Here is a 21,358-nt window from a genome sequence, read left to right as displayed (position 1 = left end):
GCAAACGCAATTGGGACGATATTGTTGTTGTCGTCCTGTGAAACTGCCACAAGCAGACAACCCTTATATTTTCCGTATAAGTGAGTCACATCCACCTGGACAATTGGTTTACAATGTCTGAATGCCCTAATACAAGGGTAATAACTCCAAAATACACGATGCATTACCCGAATATCACCTACCAACTCATCGCCTTGATATGCAGGCATAGTCTCAAAATGGACAACAGCCGATGGCTCCTTATGACACATGGCCTCAAACCATATAGGCAACGCTTCATACGATGCTTCCCAACCACCGAATATTTTTTCTACTGCCTTTTGCTTAGCCAACAATGCTTTTCGATAACTGACGGTGTAGTTGAACTTCGATTGCACCTCTGCTATAACCGATTTGACCGTTAAGGATGGGTCAGCCTCAACCAGTGGCTTTATTGCTTCTGCAATTGTGATAGAATCCAACTTCGAATGATTTTGTGAAATGGTGGCTCTTGTACATGTGTGACAACCATTATACCTCCTTATAACCCAACAGTACTTCCTGCTGATCAAGCTAGCCCTAATAAGCCAATCACACCCTGACCCGTACTGTGTACACTTGGCATAAAAAGTCAACGGCTCAGACTCATACACCCGGTAATCTACGCTTCGTCGTATGTTATAGTCTTTTACCGCCTTAATAACAGCTTCTCTGGAACTGAACTCCATACCTACAACAAATTCACCGTCTGCGACAATAGAAACTTCTGCTGGGACAACAAGCACAGGAAAAGTTTGATTAACACGCAGAAGTTTCAAAAACGATTGTAAAGGTAAATCAAATTTCACTTTTTCCAGTATGCTATAACTCCAAACCTAACAACATGTTATGATGTCACTCTAGACAAAATAAGAACATCACCAGCAAATCTAAAAACCAAACCGACCCGGCCGGTTCGACCGACAAACCAAATAAACCAAACCGATTCAACTGGTTCGACCGGCCAATCAAACAAACCGAACCGGTCCGGTCCGGTTCATGGGGTTTGAACCGTACAAAGGATATAGCCTACGCAAATAATAGTTACAGACCCATGCAATTCTTAATAACAATATCGTAGACAATGTAATTATTATTTTCTACTTAATACTCGTAGCATGTAACGGTAAAAAAAATTACACTTTAACGGTTCGAGCACCGGTTCGATCCTAACGACTACCACATTCAACGCATGATTAAATAATGCTAAATAACGCTAAATAAAAAGTAGCTTATTCATAACTCAATCAATGTCTAAATTAAAAAACGCTAATACCACGATTACGTACCTGCAGTCATATATTTCGGAAATTCGGAAACATGCATGGCTTCCAAGTCTAAAACTCGCATGAAAGATGGCTCCTCAAATGGCACTTCGTTCGCGAGTGCATTTGCCACTTCTGTCGCATATGGGGCCATGGTTCCATCACCTTGATCTTCATCTCCATCTGGACCAAGAAATTCATAGTTGCTTTTGAACTCTTCTTCACTGTCACTATTATAATCTTCTTGTAGAATATTCTGGTCAGCCTCAGATTGTTCAAACTCAACATACAACTCGATGAACGAGATCTGAGACCAGTTTTCAATATACATTGAAAACATCTCCTGCATGCTCGCTTCGCCCGTCACATATTTGGTTTGATACTGGACAAATCCACCAAACACGGGTATGGGATATCTGTATAGAATACATGATATCTTTCTTGCCCTCTCAAAATCAATCTTTTCACATATTACACCTTTCAACTCTTCAAATGAGATAATAAAAGGAATAACAACATCTAATGGATTTTCACAAATAAACTTTACTCCTTCAATTGTTTGTAACAAAATCTGACCAAAATAGTATATTTTTAGTAACACTCTGTCATTCATTTTCTTCACTCAGCACAAAAGAAGCATAGCATTACTCTTAACTACTAGATTTTCAAGACTAAATCTGAAAAAACCTGATAGAAGAAATAGAAGAAGCTGTGCCGTTGAAGAACGAGGAAGACACTATTAAGCTCCCACCAGTTCACTTCACACTTTTATATCAGCATCTTCAACGAACTCGCACCCTTCGACTAGGTTAACCATGAAAAAAAAACTTAAAGACTCGAATTCGGACCATCCAAGTTCCCTTACGCTTTCAGAAAACATTGGGTCCGAGTTCATTCTTCTCCAACTCAAATTCTCATCTACGAACTCGGACCCTGTGATTTGCACTCAAATTCCATACTTATGAAATCGTAGGGTCCGATTTCAATTTCAAGAATTCTTACCCTTTCCAAACAAACCGGACCGTGCGATTTGTTATTAAAAAATTGAAAGCCAAAGAACACGCACGGTCCGACTTGTTCTTGCTCACACTGACAAAAAATATGTCCCACATTTGTGTCTGTTCCCCAGGAATCCATATCCAAGCAAAGCACACACATGCCCCCATTTCCAAAAAATTGAGCCCACAAGGAACAAGTTGACAATATTAATAACTACTGATAGATGATGGTTATTTTTATGTATTGTAAATCTTAATATTTTGTGTTATTAGTCATTATAATTAAGACTATAAATTAATATTTTATATTTAGAATGCATAAAACTTTAGACTAATATATATTATTGTATTATTTGTATTGACTTAAATATTTAGTGTTATTAGACAATATTAATATTGATTGTGGTTATACTTTAGTATTGATTGTGATTATGTTTTAATTTTAAAGAATGGTTGGTTCTTGTTATATTTTTTTAAGTGAATTTTACTATGTTAAATAATAGTTAGAGTCTTAAAAATTTGAATATTTTTACATGTTAACTTACAAGAAAATATCAATATAATGTATTGTTAATGACCCGATTTTTACCCGATTTTCATCCAATATAATTATGGCTCAAAAATGTGTTGATTTTATCGGGTCTATAACCAAATTCAAATCTAATAAATAGATCTAGTATATATTTTAAATCACATTAAACTCGATTTCACTCTACTCATATACACCCTAACTTCAAGTACGAACCGATTAATTATGAATGGTTCTGCGTCTCCTCCGCGTAGACATTTCTGCCATTTTGACTCGTATAGAGAGTGGACTTCATTATGACTACTTTTCAAGCTTCCTTAATCTTCCTGTGAACTTCGTTCAGGGTGCTATGCGCGTTTTGCTGAATTTAAACTTCCCCTTTCCGTCTAGATTAGTGTTATCATTTTAATTTTTACTAACTATCCTCTTCATTGTTGAATTATATGAGTGTAAATAAATTATAGGTGCAGATTCTAATTGCAAAGTGGAATAATTCCACGCTGTTTCCCACGTGTTATCGGGTGTAATTATTCTGCCATTTGCATCGTTATTGGAATTGGACCATATAATAAGAATATCAATATCAATATTAGTAGCATTTAAGAGGAAAGATATTTGTTAACGAGTTATAATACAATAAGCATAATTTTTTTATATTCATTTAAAAATCACAAATTCAAATTTTATATCTAATTTTTATTTAAAAAAAAATATTTGTGTATAATTAGTGATGACACTGATCTTAAAATGTGTTGGACAAATTTAGATCTATTTAGATTTATTTGACACTAAATTTTTTTTTTTAAATTTAGACAAAATTCTTTTAATACGAGAGAGAGATTGATGATAAAATAAATAGAAATTAATTATTCTTAAATTAAGATTGAAGTTTAATTTTGATACATGTATAATATAAAATATTTTTATATAATTGTATAATTATATTTAATTTTTTAAATAATTATTTCTATAATTTATAAAAAAATATTTTTATTAATGTATATTAAAATTAAATTCTTAAAATAATTTAATTCATATATAATAAGAATTATAAATTCAACAATAATTAATCAGTTATTTTATTATTTTATTAATTTTTTTACTTTAAAAATCTAAATTCACAATGAGTTGCTGACATGGTAAACAAATATAATTTCACTTATATTTATTTACACTAAGCTTCCGAGAAAATTAGCAGGTATGAAATTGGGAACCAAAGGTTACATTTTGAAAATTTTGACAGCGTTGGCCTTTAATTAATTATGTGTTGTTGCAGATGGACTCTAATTTAATTAATTGTTCCCGTTGAAAGAGTAAATAAGAGAGTACTTATGCGTAGAAATTTATGCATTGACTCGGAGAGTGTGCTAAGTCATTAGTTTCTTTCAATTATGCGATGTGATTTGGAAATGAGTAATACATGGGGGATACTATACTATTCACATAATATTATAATAAACTTGAGAGTTGAGACCACTACAATGTATAACAAATTATATATGGACCCATTCAGCCATTACTTTCCAACCATGCTTACTTTTGCAGCGACAATTCTTCATTTCTGTTTTCTGGTCCTATATGCGCGTATAATTGTATATTTGTATTTGGACTGGGACATTCTCCGTAAATAATTTTAAATGGACTAGTTAAGTGTGGGGTGTCTTTGAAAAGCTTTTAAGGTGAAAATCAAATCAACATCAAACAAAATAGGTGAACACAAAATTATTAATCTTTTCTTTTTTATGAAAAACCCTAGTGATAACTGGGGAGAGAAATCTGGAAAAAAGAGGAGCAGTGTAATAACCTATTTATTAATTCATTTTTCATTTTATTATTTATCTTATGGTATCAAAATTATTTTTTTATGGACAATATATAATTATGTGTTGTACAGTTATATTTAATGATAAATTTTACCACATTTCCTATACCAACTCGCTGGTAACGTGTTGCATGGAAGTAGAACACTTGTCCTTGTCTAACACGCATGTACCGTGATATATGCGATGAAAGTAGTTTTTTTAATAGGAAAAGTATATTTATATAATAAAAATATTAAATAATGTGAATAATAAATATATTAAATATTCATTTCACTAGATGTATAAATAATTATTCTAATAGTAAAATTTAGATAAATAATTTAAAAATATAGTATACTTTTATTTTATTAATAATTGTTTATGTTGTTCAAAAAAATTACTGATTCCTTGTATCATCCGTTTTTAATATGGTTGCTGCGTGTTGTACTAGCTTTCGATTCGTTTGCATTTTTCCAAGAAATTGGTAGCTTTTTAGAGATTTTTTTACCAACACATTACCTGCATGCTGCATGGTGCCCAAATGTTTGCATGCACGGAGTAGCTGCGGCTCCGAAAACACACGAAGACGTAGAGATTGGCCTTTAAAGCCTCCCATTCAGCTCCCTTCCTCACTCACTACTTAACACATTATGAAGAGAGGTGAGAAAGTGTTTAGTTCAATGAATATTAGAGTATGAGTGTTCTTTTGAGAGTATTTTAGTGTATTATATGTGAGATTTATACATAATAAATTTTAAACGCATATTTAGTAAAAATGGTCCGTGATTATATATCGACAGTAAAATATATTATCAACTATTTAAGATAATATAATAATATAAATTTATTATTTTTGCTAATTTAAAATTTATTATTTGATTAATATGTTAAATGTAATTATTTTGGTTAATATTATTATTAACAATATTAGTACAATTAATCATTTGATTTATTATTTTTTTGTAGATTTCATGTGATGATATTATTGTTATTTTTTTAATTTTTTATTATTATTTTTTATTGTGTTATTATTGAATTACTTATTAATAAATATATTTATTAGATATGTTATAATTTTTTTTTCTGCTGTAATATAATATGTTATATTTCTTTTAATTATTAATATTAATAAAAATATACATAAAAGGATTTCAGAATTCTGTATAGTAATTTTTTTATTTTCTGTTATAATATTATTATATTATTTTAATTTTTAATTATTAAAATTAATAAATAATATAAATATTAATAAAAATATTCAAAATTTTTGTAAGTATTTTTTATTTTATTTTGTGTTATAATATTATTGTTTTATTCTAATTTGCATTGGTATTTACTAAACGTAATATATAATATAAATATAAAACATATGTTTTTTGAGTTTATCATAATTATATTTTCTCTTCTGTTTTAATATTAACTTTATTTTCTTTTAATTTAAAATTATTAAAACAAACTAATATTTTCATAAATATTAATAAAAAATTTGAATTTTTTGTAGTTATATTTTATTATTATTTTAATATTAATATAGAAAATTAAATTTTATTCGAATTTTATATAATATTTTTATTTTCTTTTTTAATTTTATTAATTTATTTTATTTTTTAATTATTAAAACTATTATTTTTATAAATATTAATAAACAATTTCGAATTTTTGGCTATTATTTGTTATTTTATTTTCTGTTGTAATTTTATTATTTTTTTAATTGATATTTATTAAAATTAATAAATTATATAAATATATAAAATTAATTTTTTTCTATTTTTTCATTATTTTTATTTTCTGTTTCAATATTACTAATTTATTCAATTTTGTAATTATTAAAATTAATATTTTTATAAATATTAATAAAAAGATACAAGTTTTCGGTAATTATTTTTTATTGTATTCTCCATCATAATATTATTGTTTTTGTTGTAATTGGTATTTATTAAAATTATTAAATAATATAAATATAAATTTTTTTTCAAATTTCATTTAATTATTTCTTATATTCTGTTTTAATAGTATTAATTTATTTTATTTTGTAATTACTAATTTTAATAAATAATATAAAATTTAATATTACTTATTTTTTGTATTTTGGTGAATCTGGCTAATAGAAACATTTTGTCCCAGAAACTTAATCCATTATAGAAGTAACATTTGACGGTTGATCAAACCTTACAAACAATCGGATTCTACCACGTATCAAGAGTTGGAGAGATCAGTGGAAATGGCGCGTTGCTATCTGCTCTTGTAAAAATGTAGAGGCCGGAGACTTACACCTTCACATTGCTAGTGGGTAAGGTTACGGTGATACTCGAAGACGTGACACATACATATGGCCTGCCGATTGATGGAGCGGTTGTGACTGGTTGGACCGATAACAATCATGATTTTTTGGTCAACCACAGCCTAACGATTTTCGCAACAAACCCGTTGTGAGTAGTTTCTCCAAAAGTTACATAAAGTTGTCATGGATTCGCTATATCAGAGACACACAACCTTTAAACATTTAGGAGTCTGTTCAGTGATACGTTAGGTGTTACATCTTCGATTTGTTGGGTACCATGCTCTTCGCGGATAAGTTGTCACATCAAACCGGTGCACAACTATGTTTCCTGCACGTTGCATATTTGTTTCTATCCGTTGAGTGGCAAATTCAGAGTAAATGAATCCAACATGCTTGCGTTGGTGACCCTCAGTACTCTTTTGCGTAAATAGCTAGTTGAACCAATAATATGTTGCTCGGACGAGCGTCAACACAGGAAGATTTTGGGCACTTTTCAACACTGAATTGATGCACTCAACAAGGTTTGTCGTCATGTGACTCCATTGATGTCCCTCATCAAATTTCAGTACCCACTGGAGAAGTTTAATGTTATCGCATCACTGAACATATGTCTCGCCTTGTTCTTGCAACTTCTTTTAGTTGATATTGTATTATTCCACTGTTCTTGAATACCCTAAGTTGACAACAAATTTTTGCAAGTACGGGATGTTAAATTCACTTAAGAAGTGACTACCGATGTGCTGAATACAAAACATCCACCATGTTCTTAGAGATTTTCAATCACCTCCGCTACAATTTATTGCTGCTTAGATTGACTCATGACGATTAGAGATTATACCCACTCTGTCTCTTCTAATAACATGTCTTTGTAAATTACTGAGGAAAAAGCGTCACGCATCAACAATCTACCACTCTGCGATGGTAAAAACAATCGACACAATGTTTTGGTTCCCATCTTGCGCGACTGCAACCAAAATGTAACCTTTATATTTTCCAAAAAGGTGGGTGTCGTCAACTTGAACTAGCGGCTTGCAATATTTGAACGCTCTAATGCATGGATTGAAACATTAGAATATCCGGTGAAATATCCTAACATCGGCCATTTCTTGACTCTCGTTATACAGGGGTCATATTTCTATTTGGACTTATAAACCAGGCTTCTTCTGAACCATGCCGAGAACCACAATGACAAAACTTTGTAAGATTCTTTCCATCCACCGAAAATTTGGCTATCGACTTTTGCTTTGCCAATAAAGCCTTTCAGTAACTAATGGTGTAGTTGAACCTCACCTGGACTTTTGCAATTATAGATTTCACCTTTATGGATGGGTCGGATTCAACCAATGGCTTCATAGTCTCAGCAACTATGTCCGAGTCCAACTTGAAGTGATCCTGTAAAATCGTTCTCATGAAACATGTATGCCTCCCATTATATTTCTGAATCTTTCAATAACCTTTCTTCTATATCAATCTGGCTTGGATAAACCAATCACACTCACGTTCATAAGTCTGACATTTTGCATAGAACGTCTATGGCTCAGAGTCATAAACAACGTAATTGACTCTTATGGAGATAGTGTAACTCCAAATTGTCGTAATAACCGATTTTTTAGAACTCTATTCCATTTCGATCCTGAATTGTCGGTCCTCAAGATCAGCAACACCTATAAAAAAATAAATTATCACTCATACCTATATTCACATATTCGGGAAACTCCAGTGCATGCATGACGTCAAGTTCCAGGCTATGCATAAAAGGTAAAACGTGCATGGATTGACTGATTACGGGTGGAACCACTAAAGTTTCCACGACTGTCTCACCTCCCCATCGCCGTCCTCGTCCTCGTCACCGGCTTCGTACATAGCTTCGAACTCTTCTTCACTATTATTATTCATTCTTTCGTACGCTTCACCTTTGTCATCTTGCACGTCTGACTCATGTTGAATCTCATCCGTATCTATTTGTTCAAATTCAACATATAACTCAATCATTGGATGTTGAACTTGAATTTGCTGGTGAATATGAAACATTCACTGAATACTTGTTTCGTCAACGATCGACATAATCTCAAACTATATTAGGCCGCCAAATACGATAACTGGACTCTTGTAAAAAAATATTGCTAAACTTCTTTAAAATGTCACTCTTTATGCTTTGACAGTGACTGTACTATAGTTCCACGAACGTCATGGTGCATGGAATCACAAACGAAAATGAATTCTCATACGCAAAGCTCACCCTCTCATATGTATTTCATATAATCTCACAGTTGTGATAAACAACTATATTTGCATTGTCCTCCATAACACCAACAAGGCACTAAAAAGATAAATCTCACAATGAAGTAAAATGATAACGAGTTTCAATTTTATAGGCAGAAGACCCACCTTACAGATTACGTATTGAAATCACAACAAATCGGCAATTGACACGTGTACAACACGCATATAGTGTGTTTTTCCTATGTCTGTCACGTGTCAAATACGCATGTATTGTGTTACCTGATGTCTGTCACGTGTCCAACAAGCATGTAGTGTGTTGCTCTTAATGTTGTCACGCGTCTAGCACATTGCAAGCGTGCTGAGTTAGCACGTTTTTGGAGTGTTAGGTCTGTCATATTTGCAGCATTCATCACTTAGTATATACACAAAAAAGTCCATTTTAAACGAAAACACATATATCTTTTTCATATTAAAAAAAAATGAGCCTATAAAAATAGTTTTTTTTTGTTTGCGGTATCTCTCAACTTGGAAGGTTAAAGATTAATCCCCGACACTTGCTGATACGTGTTTCGAATGTTCGAATATGAAGAGTTCAAGTTATTATTTAGAAGTTATCAGTTTATGTTTTCATGATTTAAATTTTTTTGTTTGCTTTTCACAGTAGTATTTTTCAGTTTGACAAGTCAAAAACTAATCTTTAACATTTGCTTAAACTGACTAGTAAACTAATTATTAGACTAACAAAACTTGATTTATAAAAAAGTTAATGAGAAATAATAATAATCAATATAAAACTAATAATATTTTAAATTTAATTATTTTCATAACCAATGGCCAAGATGTAAAACCAAATTAAGTATATCAATTCTCTTTAATTTGTGTATAAACATAGATTATATCAATGGATATCGAATTTTTTTTAAATAAATAAATTTTTTATTTACATATATAGGTAATTTATAGTTTTTTATCAAAGTTTTTGAGTCGCACTGTGTTGCCAAACTCAGCCTCCTTCAAGTAAGGGAGAATGACTTCCGATAATGCTAAAGTGTAGCTCACTCGATTAGGGAGAAATAGGCGAGATCTATGATAAAAAAATAAAAAAATTAATAACAAATCTATTTGAAAAGTAAATATTTAAATGTCGAAACAAAATAAAAGATAAAAAAATATACTAAATAAGTATTTCCTATTTCATAATTTAGTTGAAAACAGAATAATTAATTTTTAAAAAACAAATATCGAAAAAACATATCGAACAAATGCAATAAATATTAAAACATTTAATAAGAGTAAAAAAATTATCTACCACAAGCAAAACTAAATTTATATATATAAAATTCAAATTTAAAGAAATATAAAATGTAATAAACATTTACTTAATAAAATAATTAATGAATAAGTTAAATTATACCTATCAATTAACACTTACTAATAATACATTCTATCACCTAATAGATACTATATCTATTATTAAAGTATCCTAACCGTGATTATGAGCTTGTTTGGGTGTTATTATCAAAAAAGATCTTTTTTATAAATGATATTTTTTTAAAAGACCTTTTACAAAAGTAAAAGTGATTTTATATTTAGATATCTCATATAAAAAGATCTTTTTATTTATCAATTATGTTAGATAAAATAAGATAAAAGTATTTTTTTGTTCATTTATTATGTAAAAAATATAATTTTTTAAGGAAAAAAGATCTTTTAAAAAAATGTAAATTGTAACTTCTCAAAAAAGATTTTTTTTTTAATTTTTTTAGTGCTTTTACTTTTATTATTAGAAATTTGCCAAACATACTAAAAAATAAAAAAAATTTATCAATTTAATAGCGTCCAAACAAGCACTATAACTATATGCTTATTTGACTTAAATAAAAAAATAACAACACTAATTTAGAATTGATTGCTCTAGCAATATGTCACGTTGCATGCAGGCAGTTGATGTCATCATCTCGTGCATCTGTACACATCATAATCTCTGAGTACCTCGATAATATAAATAAAAATAGCTACAGGTGGTAGAAAATAAGTAGAAATAGTTCAAAAGTGACTTCAAGTAACGAGAAAAACGAGTTTAATATATAGATGTGACCATTACTTATCTCGTTTACAATTGGGTATTTATTATTTGTACTGTAAACGAGATAAGCACGTTTTACACCACGTAAACGTGGTATGTACATGTAGAATTCTGTCTTATCTCGTTTACAGTATAAACGAAACATACACAATATTATTTTATTTACATTGTAAATAAGATAAATAAGAGTGTAATTCGATAGAAATGTTATAAATTATTTATATCTATAAATAAAAAATTTATTTTATTTATTTAAAAAAAATCCAATGGATCTCCCAATTTATTGTTCCTTTATTTTCAATATTTTAAACTATTTAGCGTTGGTTAAATATTTGTATAGATTCAAAACTTAATCCCATTTTTTTCATCACTAATATAAATCTAACGCATAACATTATTATGTGAAACATTTCCATATATAATATAATTCTTAATCGATAATATTTTTGTGACCGACCTAAATATTTTAAAGTGATTTTAATTACTTATCATTTATGCCTAATGGTTTTAGCTAATGATTAAGTTAAAATTTAAAAACTAGTTTGTCAATGAGGTTTATATGGATGTCTTGACTGTTGAGAGTGTATTTTATTTACATTTATAAATGCACTCAACTTTTATTGTTTGTTAATTATGACAAGGATTTACCAATTTAGCTATTTTGTATTTTAAAGGCATATTTTAAGATTATAATGCTATATTTTTAAAATTTTTTATGTATTTAATGTATTGAAAATATAAAAAATTATTTTAAATATTTTTTAATAAAATATATTTTTATAATAATTTTAAAATGTGTTTTTAGAGTATATATTAAAAAAAATTATTTTAAGAAAAAATATAAAAAATTTATGATTATATAATTCTTTTGGAGTATATATTATCCTAATAATAGGATTTGAATATTAGTTACAAAGACAAATAAATAAAGTAATTAAGTTTTGGGGCCTGTTTAGAGACGTTGGTTAAAAGTATGGCATGGTTGGCAGTTGGAGTGTTGGCCCACATGCGAACAAATTGGACGAAAACATTGGGAGAAGCTCGTGGTGGGGGCCCACCTCACAGCCCAGCTTCCACCTCATTGCTTGGCTGGGTCCACATCCAAATGTGTTCCAATGTTCTGTTCTGTTTTCTTCCTCCCCCTAACTGTTGCAGATGCTGATAGTACATTAGTAGTTGAATTCAATGTTTTTCTTCTCTGCCTTCTCCTTATCCCCATCAATATTCACTTATACTCTCTGCTAAAAGCCTAAAGGTGTTTGTAGTTGCTTTGGATGAATTTTGATTTTAAGTGTTCAATCTAACTAAACACTAGGTATAAATGTATAATTGCAATAGTTTATGATATGTTTGTCTAGTTAAATTTTAAAGTAATCTCTAAAATTAATTGCATGTATCAATAAATTTTTAAATTTTAATTATATTAATTATATTTTTTAGATTGACAAAATATATTATGTTAATTATTAAATTATTTTTTATCAAATGATACATCACATGAAATTAAAATAGTATATTTTTGTCAATTTTAAAAATATAATTAGTAAAAAGTAAAATTTTAGAAGCTATTTTAATATATATGACTAATCTTAATAGTACTTTAAGATTTAACTTTATAGTAATAATTTCTTACTAATAAAACTTAACACGTGAAATATAGTATTTGTTTCACTCGAATCAAGTTTGTATCAAGATCTCAATTTGAATAGTAGATACGATTTTTTTTAAAAAAATGAGTAAATGTAGGTATCGAAATTGTGAAATTGTGTATGTCAAAATATTTATAATAAATTGTAAAATAAGAAGACAAATAAAGCCAAATAAAAATTTGGAAATAAAATGCTCAAAAGAAAAAAAAATTAGAAAATGACAAGAAAAAAAAAATAACAACAATGCTAAGGAATCAAAAGGATATTAGCAAAAAATCAGCCAAATATCTCTCAATGAATCCAAAATCTCTATGAGTTAATATATATGGATGTTCCTTCTGCTAAGTAACATAATGTTTCTTTTTCATACTAAATGAATGTCTTTTTATATATTTTTCGAATTTTTTTGAATTACAAATGTGAACGTCTCTATTTATTTAAAAATTTCATAATTTTTTTAAATTTTATATATATCTAATTATTTTTGTTAAAATATAACTGGATATTTCTTTTTTTAAATATTAGGATGTTTTTTTTTTCATATTAAATGAATATTTTTTTTTATATTTTTGTAATTGTTCAAGGACTCCTTTTAACTAAGATCAAGTGTGTAGTTTGCAGTCTTTTTAATCATTAACTACAAACGTGAAACGTGACTGTTATCCCTTTAATGAATGTGGTAAAGACAATGTCTAATATTGTTGCTGGTGTAGTGGTGTGCGCCTAGTATAGCTTTTGTGTGCCAGCTGGCACTTGGAAAACCTGGGGTCGCTCACCTTCTTACACTCCTCCTCCTCCATTCCAATCTTGATGAGATCGTCTACCTGGTGGACGTTGGTGTCATAGGCCACGTGGTACGACTCCAAACCGGAAATCCTCTACTAGACTTGGTCGATCCAGGCCTTGTCCTCCTCCAGGAACATGGTGCGCCCGCCGTAGTTGAAGGACGTCCACATGAGGCTGTTGTGGCCCAGGCCGAACAAGTTCAATTCCAACTACAACGGTGGCTCCGGTAACACATCTGGTTCATAAAAGAGAAGCGGTTTTTGTCGATAGTGGCGAATACGACGAGCTAGATGTCGGTGATAGAAGAGGAGTGGGTCGCGGTGGGGAGGTGGAGAGGGCCTGAGGGTGAGAGAGAGGAGTTTGTGTGTGTGATTGTTGGAGGTGGGTATGTTAATGTGGGAGAGAAGATGAAGATTTTTATAGGTTTTAATTAAGTTTACTTAATTAATTATTAATATAAATTAATGTGGTTTTGTTTAATTTTTGGCTGGTAATCTTTTGGTTCCATATACTTTTCCATAAAATAAATAAGAACTGTAACTGAAATAACAAACAAATTGAAGTTTAAAATAAACGAACAGAAAATAAAAGGAATTATCAACGACAAATAAAAAAAAATAAAATAATAAAAATAAAATGAACAAAAAAAGAAATTTGCCTCCACACACTTATACAAACTTGCACTCCATAAATTTCTTTAGTGTCAATGTAATTTTGGATTTTGTAGAGTTTTATATGATGGGATAATGTCCAAATTAAAATCCCTTTTTATTTCTGTTTTTCTTTTATTTATAGATCATAAGAAAATTTAAAAGATGTCCTTCTCTTTTTATAATCTAGTTTTCTCTATTTATCAGGTCACCATATTATTTTGATCATAAAAAATGTTCTTTTAAATTTGATATTTCACATTTTTTTTTACCTTAATCTTTAAATTTCACATTCTATAAAGTATTTTTGGATGAAGTTTTAGTGTAATTTATTTTATTTCAATTTTTAAAATTTACCGACTCGGCTCTTTTCAAGATAAGTCAAATTCTTGTACTAATACTTATAATATAACCTATATTATAATACTTCGACTACATTTTTATGGAATAATTCACGTACTACAAAATTTTGATCAAACTATCATGGTCGAATTATTTAAACTCTTGAAATTTTGTGTTAATAGTATCAAGTTAGATTTTAGTTGTATTGACTTTTAAACACAATTTGTTTTTTCTGTCATGTAATTTAAAATTTGATCAAAACCATTCTGTTGTCAAAAATAAGATTCAATCAATTTTATTTCAAAAAGTTGTATTTTTAACTGATTTTAATTTAAATTGAATAATATTATATTTTAACCATCTTCATTGAATTCTAACTCTCGTATATGGATAGATAAATTGGGAAAAGGAAAAAAAAATCCTTGCCTCGGCACTTTCCTCATCGTTGCAACTACCGTGCCACTTTTGGATTGGTCGATTCTTATTCTACACGCCGGTGCATCCAAAACCGACCTTTGTTCCATACAAAACGACGACGTCACCAACTTTTCCACCCCTAGCCTAAGTCCCTTCACCCAAGTAATCTTCAATATGATGAAGATGATTAAAAATTAGATTAAGATGAATATTATAATGCAACTCCGGGCACCCATGAGCTGGCTGCCACGTGTCTTGTTGGACCCCGAAAAACAACGAAATTGTCAAGAGAATAAATGCCCCTGGTTTACAATTTTTTTTAGTTATCTTAATTATCTAATCTAATCTAATGTTTTTTCTTTATTTTTTCATGATCATCTTATCTAAATTCTAACCGATAATTTGCTGCTACTAAAAGCATTTGTCAACGCGTGTTGGCTATAAATTATAAATTTAAATTTATCTAATCTAATTATTATTTTCACTCATTATCATTAGATAAAATATCTTATCCTGTAAATATATCAAAATTAAACACTTAACTTTTATACCGTCGGACAGTTAAAATTAAAATCATAAATTTATACATTAAAGAAAAACAAATAAAGAAACAACAGCAATATACACAAAGAACCAGTTGTCGCGATCCCGTCAATACAACGCGTGAGGGAGGGACTAAGTAAGAGATATCGTAAGCGGAATGACAATTTAGCCCCTAAGCATAGGAGATGCGATTCCAGGTTAAGCGAGTGCTTTTGCGTAATTGCGGGATGAATAGCATATGTTTATATAAATATTTGGGGTGGCAATAACAGAGGGAGAATATCAATAATTATAATTATAAAAAATTGAAAAGCGGCATCGAGAACATAAACATCATAGGAAGGAGAGAGAGGAGGGGGTTGTGTAATGTAACGGAACTTTTGAGAGTGTGTGTGGAGAAGACAACTGCCACCCGTTCCAAGGAGACAGAAGAAGAGAAGAGAGCCACCTCGTTGCTTGTTCCTCTTTTATATTCTATCTATCTATCAATCGCGCCTGCAAGATTAGATAGTATAATTAACCTACCCTCTAATTTGTGTGTCTTCACGAGTTGAGTTTTCCTTTCAAGGCCCTCATACGGCAACTCGATCTGCTTTTTGTTCATCCGCAAACCCTAACACAAAATGTGGTGGATGATGAACGAGACCGGGGGCAACTACTGTTCAAAGAAGAGCGATGATTTGTGCAGCAAAGTTTGTGGCCAGGTATCTATCTATATATCTTCGATTATACTTTTCTTTTTAAAAGTTTTCTTTTTTCTGGTTCCATCAAAACTTATAAGTTGCTTTCTTTTATTTATTTATTTATTTATTTATTATTTTGTTCTTGCTGTTCCGAATCGCGCTTTATGGTTTCCGCGATTCTTAAAATTAATGATAATGAAAACAAAAATAAAATCGGATGCAGATGGGTTAGTGATTTAATCTCTCAGCGGGTGGTTATGGAATTTTTCGTCTTAGATTTACTATTTTTTCTTTCTCTTTTTGTTCTTTTTTTCTACGACATATTTGTGATCTGAATTTGGGTCCAGGAGTAAGGTGGTGTTTTTTTTTAGGCTTTTAGTATACGCCTTTGCTAATTTGAGCAAATCTGGTGAATTTTTTGTTGGTTTGTATGCAAGGGCACCTTTTTTACCCTATTTCCGTATTGTTCCTATCTTTGGGCTTGGTTTCTGAGAGGGCAGAGATCTCTATTGCTGCCATAGTTGGATTTGAACTGCTACTTGCATTTTCGGGATCTTTATTCTTGCATGTTCTAATCTCTTCATGATGAAGATACTAGTTAACTTGTATCAGAATTGAAAGTTTTGGCCAAGGGAGAGGGTAATTAGCAATTTTGATTTATGCTATGGGTTGTCTGTGTTTGGAGGGCTGAATGAAGCTGCATTGTGTAGTTATTTACCAGTTTTCTTATATAATTCCTTTTAGCTTTGCTGGTTTCATAGATATTTGTTTCTCAATTATGCAGGAATCAAGTCAAGTTTCTGGCATGTCAAGAATCCGCTGCATTTTGCGTGGCTTGGATGTAAAGACCTACATATTCATATTTGCTGTTATCCCAATGTGCATATTTGGAATATACCTGCATGGCCAGAAAATCTCGTACTTTCTGCGACCCCTGTGGGAAAAACCACCGAAGCCATTCCATGTCATCCCCCATTACTATAACCAGAATGTGTCCATGGAGAATCTATGCAAACTTCATGGATGGGGAGTCCGTGAGTTTCCAAGGCGTGTTTACGATGCTGTGTTGTTCAGTAACGAGATTGAAATACTTAACTTGCGTTGGAGAGAATTGTACCCTTACGTTAACGAGTTTGTGCTCCTTGAATCAAATTCTACATTCACTGGATTGCCTAAGCCTCTGGTTTTTAAGAGCCATCGCCACGAGTTCGAGTTTGCAGAGCCTCGGTTAACTTATGGAACTATTGGTGGCAGATTTAGGAAAGGAGAAAACCCATTTGTTGAGGAGGCATATCAGCGTGTAGCATTGGACCAGCTCCTCAGGATAGCCGGTATAACAGATGATGATTTGTTGATCATGTCTGATGTTGACGAGATACCAAGTGCCCACACTATTAATCTCCTGAGATGGTGTGATGAAATTCCTTCAATCATTCATCTCCAGCTGAAGAACTATCTATACTCATTTGAGTTTCGTTTGGATGATAAGAGCTGGAGGGCTTCGGTTCATAGGTATCAGACTGGGAAGACAAGGTATGCTCATTATCGCCAGTCGGATATCTTATTGGCAGATTCTGGGTGGCATTGTAGCTTTTGCTTCAGGCGCATCAGTGATTTTGTTTTCAAGATGAAAGCCTACAGCCATTATGATAGAGTCAGGTTCTCTCATTATTTAAATCCAGATAGAATCCAGAGTGTTATCTGCTCTGGGGCTGATTTATTCGACATGCTGCCTGAGGAGTACACTTTCAAGGAAATCATTGGCAAAATGGGACCGATACCCCATTCCTATTCTGCAGTTCATCTTCCTGCTTATCTCTTGGAAAATGCAGATAAGTATAAGTTCTTGTTACCCGGAAACTGCATGAGAGAGAGATGATCCTGGAAACTCATCCATGAGACTGATTTTCTTGCTAAGCTTTTTGTTAGCTTGTGCAGCAGCTTAAGGTGGTGACTCCTCTCAGGTGTGTGAACTGAGGTTCTGTTCTGGTGATTGTGTCACTTCTATAGGGCTGTATCATTGTCCAGTGAGATATTCTTTGAGAAATTCCTTGAGTTCAGACAAATTCTTTTGACTTTGAGGTGAGGAACTCTTGTACATAGCTTAGAGGTGTACCTCATTCAAGGGGGGGAGCAGTATCTATTCTTCTGAAGAGCGATTTGAAAGTGCTGTTTAGGAACATGCTTGCCATGATTGAACTCCGTGTTTATTTGGTATTTTAGTGTGGCTGTGATCCCCAAATATACCATAGAGTAGCTTAAAGTTTCCCTACCTTTTTCCCGGTTGGGAATTTTTGTTCTGCCAGACCAATTCATTGTCTTCTATTCTTTAGTTGGTTATCATGTTAAATATGTCGCTAATCTTATTGCTTGTCCTATATTTTACAACAGCACTGACTCAGTTTTTCTGAATTATTTAGTATAATTCATGGTTGCTATGAAACTTGCATCAGCTTACTTGCTTCGATGCTTGTTTGGTGAAAAGTAACAAAAAAAAGACGCGTTTAGAATAATTCAGTGTACTGCAAGAAACTAAATAGAGAGAAGTAGAAAACTCTAGATGATAGATATCCTTTATCTTGTACCTGTCGCAGTGCAGCAGAAGTTGGTATCTTATAACGAACCTCATGCCTGCTTCTTGAATCTCAGCCACAAGTACTGCAGTTCCCTTCTTTCCTTCCTCTCTTCCTTTCTCTCTTTCTTTTTTCTCCTTTGTTTTTTCTCTCCTTTGTTTTTTTTTTGTGAAATATCAATCCAAAAGAATTTAAACAAATAGTAATTTTTATTTTGTCATATTAACAAAAGTAATAATAAACTATTTTAAAATAATTGTGCTATGCACACATAAAAAATCAGTCATTTATATAAAATGTATATTAAAATATAAATTTATATTAAAAATAAGTTAAATAATAAATATATTTATGCATAAATATATAATTATTGATTTGATAGTTATTTTTTGTGTGCATATAACATTTTTACTTAAAAAATCATATGAATATATGAATTTTATTAGATGCTCGTATAAAGTTAAATTATATTTTTAATATTCTATCCGTAACTAAATTAATAAATGACACTGAAAAGTTACCAATAGAATAAGCTATTTGAATTTGATTAAATTTCTTTTAAAAATTTGATCTAATTCATGCCTTTCATTTTTTTCAAAGAGGAGCTAATATTATTTGAGCTTGTTATTCCTTTGACCAAATCTAAAAGGGTCATTCTATGTTTTTTTTTTTGTTGATTACGCTACGGTGTTGACACTAATTATAGTGCCTATAGCGTTTTAAAATATATTACTAAAATTAAAATAATACTTTTTATCGTTAAATAATATTTTTTTAAAAAGGTTGTTAAAAAAATATTGGGCAATTTATGTTTTTAAATTGTTTCAACCCCAAATTTACGCAAATGCATTGTTTTAAAAATGGCTACACAATTACGTTGTTTCACTATATTATATAAACCGTTACTGGCAGTAGCGGTTTATAATTGCACAGAAACCGTTAGAACCTGCAGCGGATTCTGTTTATTTATGGTTCTTCATAAACCGCTGCTGCCAGCAGCTGTTTATGTTTGTTGAAATGCGTGCGTAAACTGCTGGTGGTCATAGCGGTTTACGTGTATTCTGTGTTATTGGGTTCTCTATATAAACCATGGAGGGGTCAAATGTGGAGAGGTAGAGTGTTATTCACAAATGGATGGGGAGGATAGTTTTGTGGCTCTGGTCCATTGCTCTGGAAAAATTCAAAAAGAGCAAACGCCACGGTGTGAAATTCACAGATAGAGAACCGGTTAGTATTTTTATTCGATCTTCAAGTACATTGGTAGAGATTAAGCTCAGCATACTACAGAAGCTTGGTACCTGTGGTACGAAGCAGGTTAAAAAGTTGTTTTACAAGATTTCCATTACCGTTGTGTCAACCGGTGTATGGTTTGAGACCTTTGTGATAGGGTCGGATGAAGACCTGCATGTCTTGTTTCACTGCAGGTGTAGTTTTCCGGAGGTGAGGATACCTGAGATGTTTGCGAAGTTGGAAGATCGTGTGGATAGCTCTGGGGCATCGGCACCGGGTCCTCAGTCGACCACACGGGGCGGTGCATCGACATCACTGCCTGTGGTAGCAGCGGTAGTTCTACCTCCCGAGCCAGAACGTGCTGAGGTTGAGTTTGAGGTTGGACCGGATCGAGTTGAGAATGCGCTTTGTGATGATGATTCCGATGAGGAGCCGCTCGATATTGGTGGGGACAGTGAAGATGATATACCAATAGGTGCAGCCCATGGAGGTTCCGGTTCTGGAACACAAGAGTACCCTCCGCACCTGTCGTCTTTGAACTTGGAGGCCATCGGTCAACACCAGAATGTTGAGGCAACATTCGATGGACAGGGTATGCATGATGGGACAGGTTTGACTGAATTTCAGATTGGCCAATCGTTCCAGAGTAAGGAGGAAGATGTGCTGAGCGTGAAAGATTACAGCATTCGGCGTGGAGTTGAGTACAGGGTTATGGAGTCAGACAGTCTAAAATACCAAGGAAGATGCAAGGAGTTCGGTAACGGATGCATGTGGTTGATCCGGATAGTCATGCGAAAAAGGAAGAGCACATGGGAAGTTAGGAGGTACAACGGACCACACACGTGTATGGCCACATCGATTTCGAGCGACCACAGGCAACTTGATTATCATGTGATTTGTGCAAGAATCTTTCCATTGGTTAGAGCTGATGTGTCGGTATTGATTAAGGTGTTGCAAGAGGCAACAGAGGCAACATATGGTTTCAAGCCAAGTTATCGAAAAGTGTGGTTGGCAAAGCAAAAGGCAGTAGCACAGATCTACGACAATTGGGAGGAGTCATATGCGGATCTGCCCCGATGGATTCTTGGGGTGACATCCACCATGGACGGTTCCATTGCCCTGTTGAAGACCTCCCCGATTATAGTGGGTGACCAGGTTGATGAAGATAGAGTCTACTTTCATCGCATGTTTTGGACATTCCCTCCATGTGTTGAGGCATTCTGCCACTGTAAGCCACTCGTCAGTATCGATGGGACACACCTCTATGGTAAGTATGGAGGGAC

At 32.0% G+C, this 21,358-nt stretch overlaps 1 protein-coding gene across 1 annotated transcript; it reads left to right on the top strand.

Annotated features, from left to right (window-relative positions):
* The first annotated feature begins 15,696 nt into the window (after nt 1–15,696).
* LOC112792180 (uncharacterized) lies at nt 15,697–18,660 on the top strand. The gene is made up of 2 exons (XM_025835311.3): nt 15,697–16,293; nt 17,057–18,660. Exons 1-2 carry the CDS (start codon nt 16,213–16,215, stop codon nt 18,149–18,151), a joined length of 1,176 nt encoding a protein of 391 aa, XP_025691096.1. The 5' UTR covers nt 15,697–16,212; the 3' UTR covers nt 18,152–18,660.
* Nucleotides 18,661–21,358: the final 2,698 nt, after the last annotated feature.

This window comes from Arachis hypogaea, chromosome 13, assembly GCF_003086295.3.
Source record: "Arachis hypogaea cultivar Tifrunner chromosome 13, arahy.Tifrunner.gnm2.J5K5, whole genome shotgun sequence".
Taxonomy (NCBI): domain Eukaryota; kingdom Viridiplantae; phylum Streptophyta; class Magnoliopsida; order Fabales; family Fabaceae; genus Arachis; species Arachis hypogaea.
This window is presented reverse-complemented; position numbering and strand designations above follow the sequence as displayed.

Bases quoted from the DNA above. Each gene is read 5' to 3' on its own strand.
- LOC112792180 (XM_025835311.3), top strand. From the start codon at position 16,213: ATGTGGTGGATGATGAACGAGACCGGGGGCAACTACTGTTCAAAGAAG. The intron at 16,294-17,056 runs GTATCTATCTAT...TCAATTATGCAG, and splicing joins GCAGCAAAGTTTGTGGCCAG to GAATCAAGTCAAGTTTCTGG.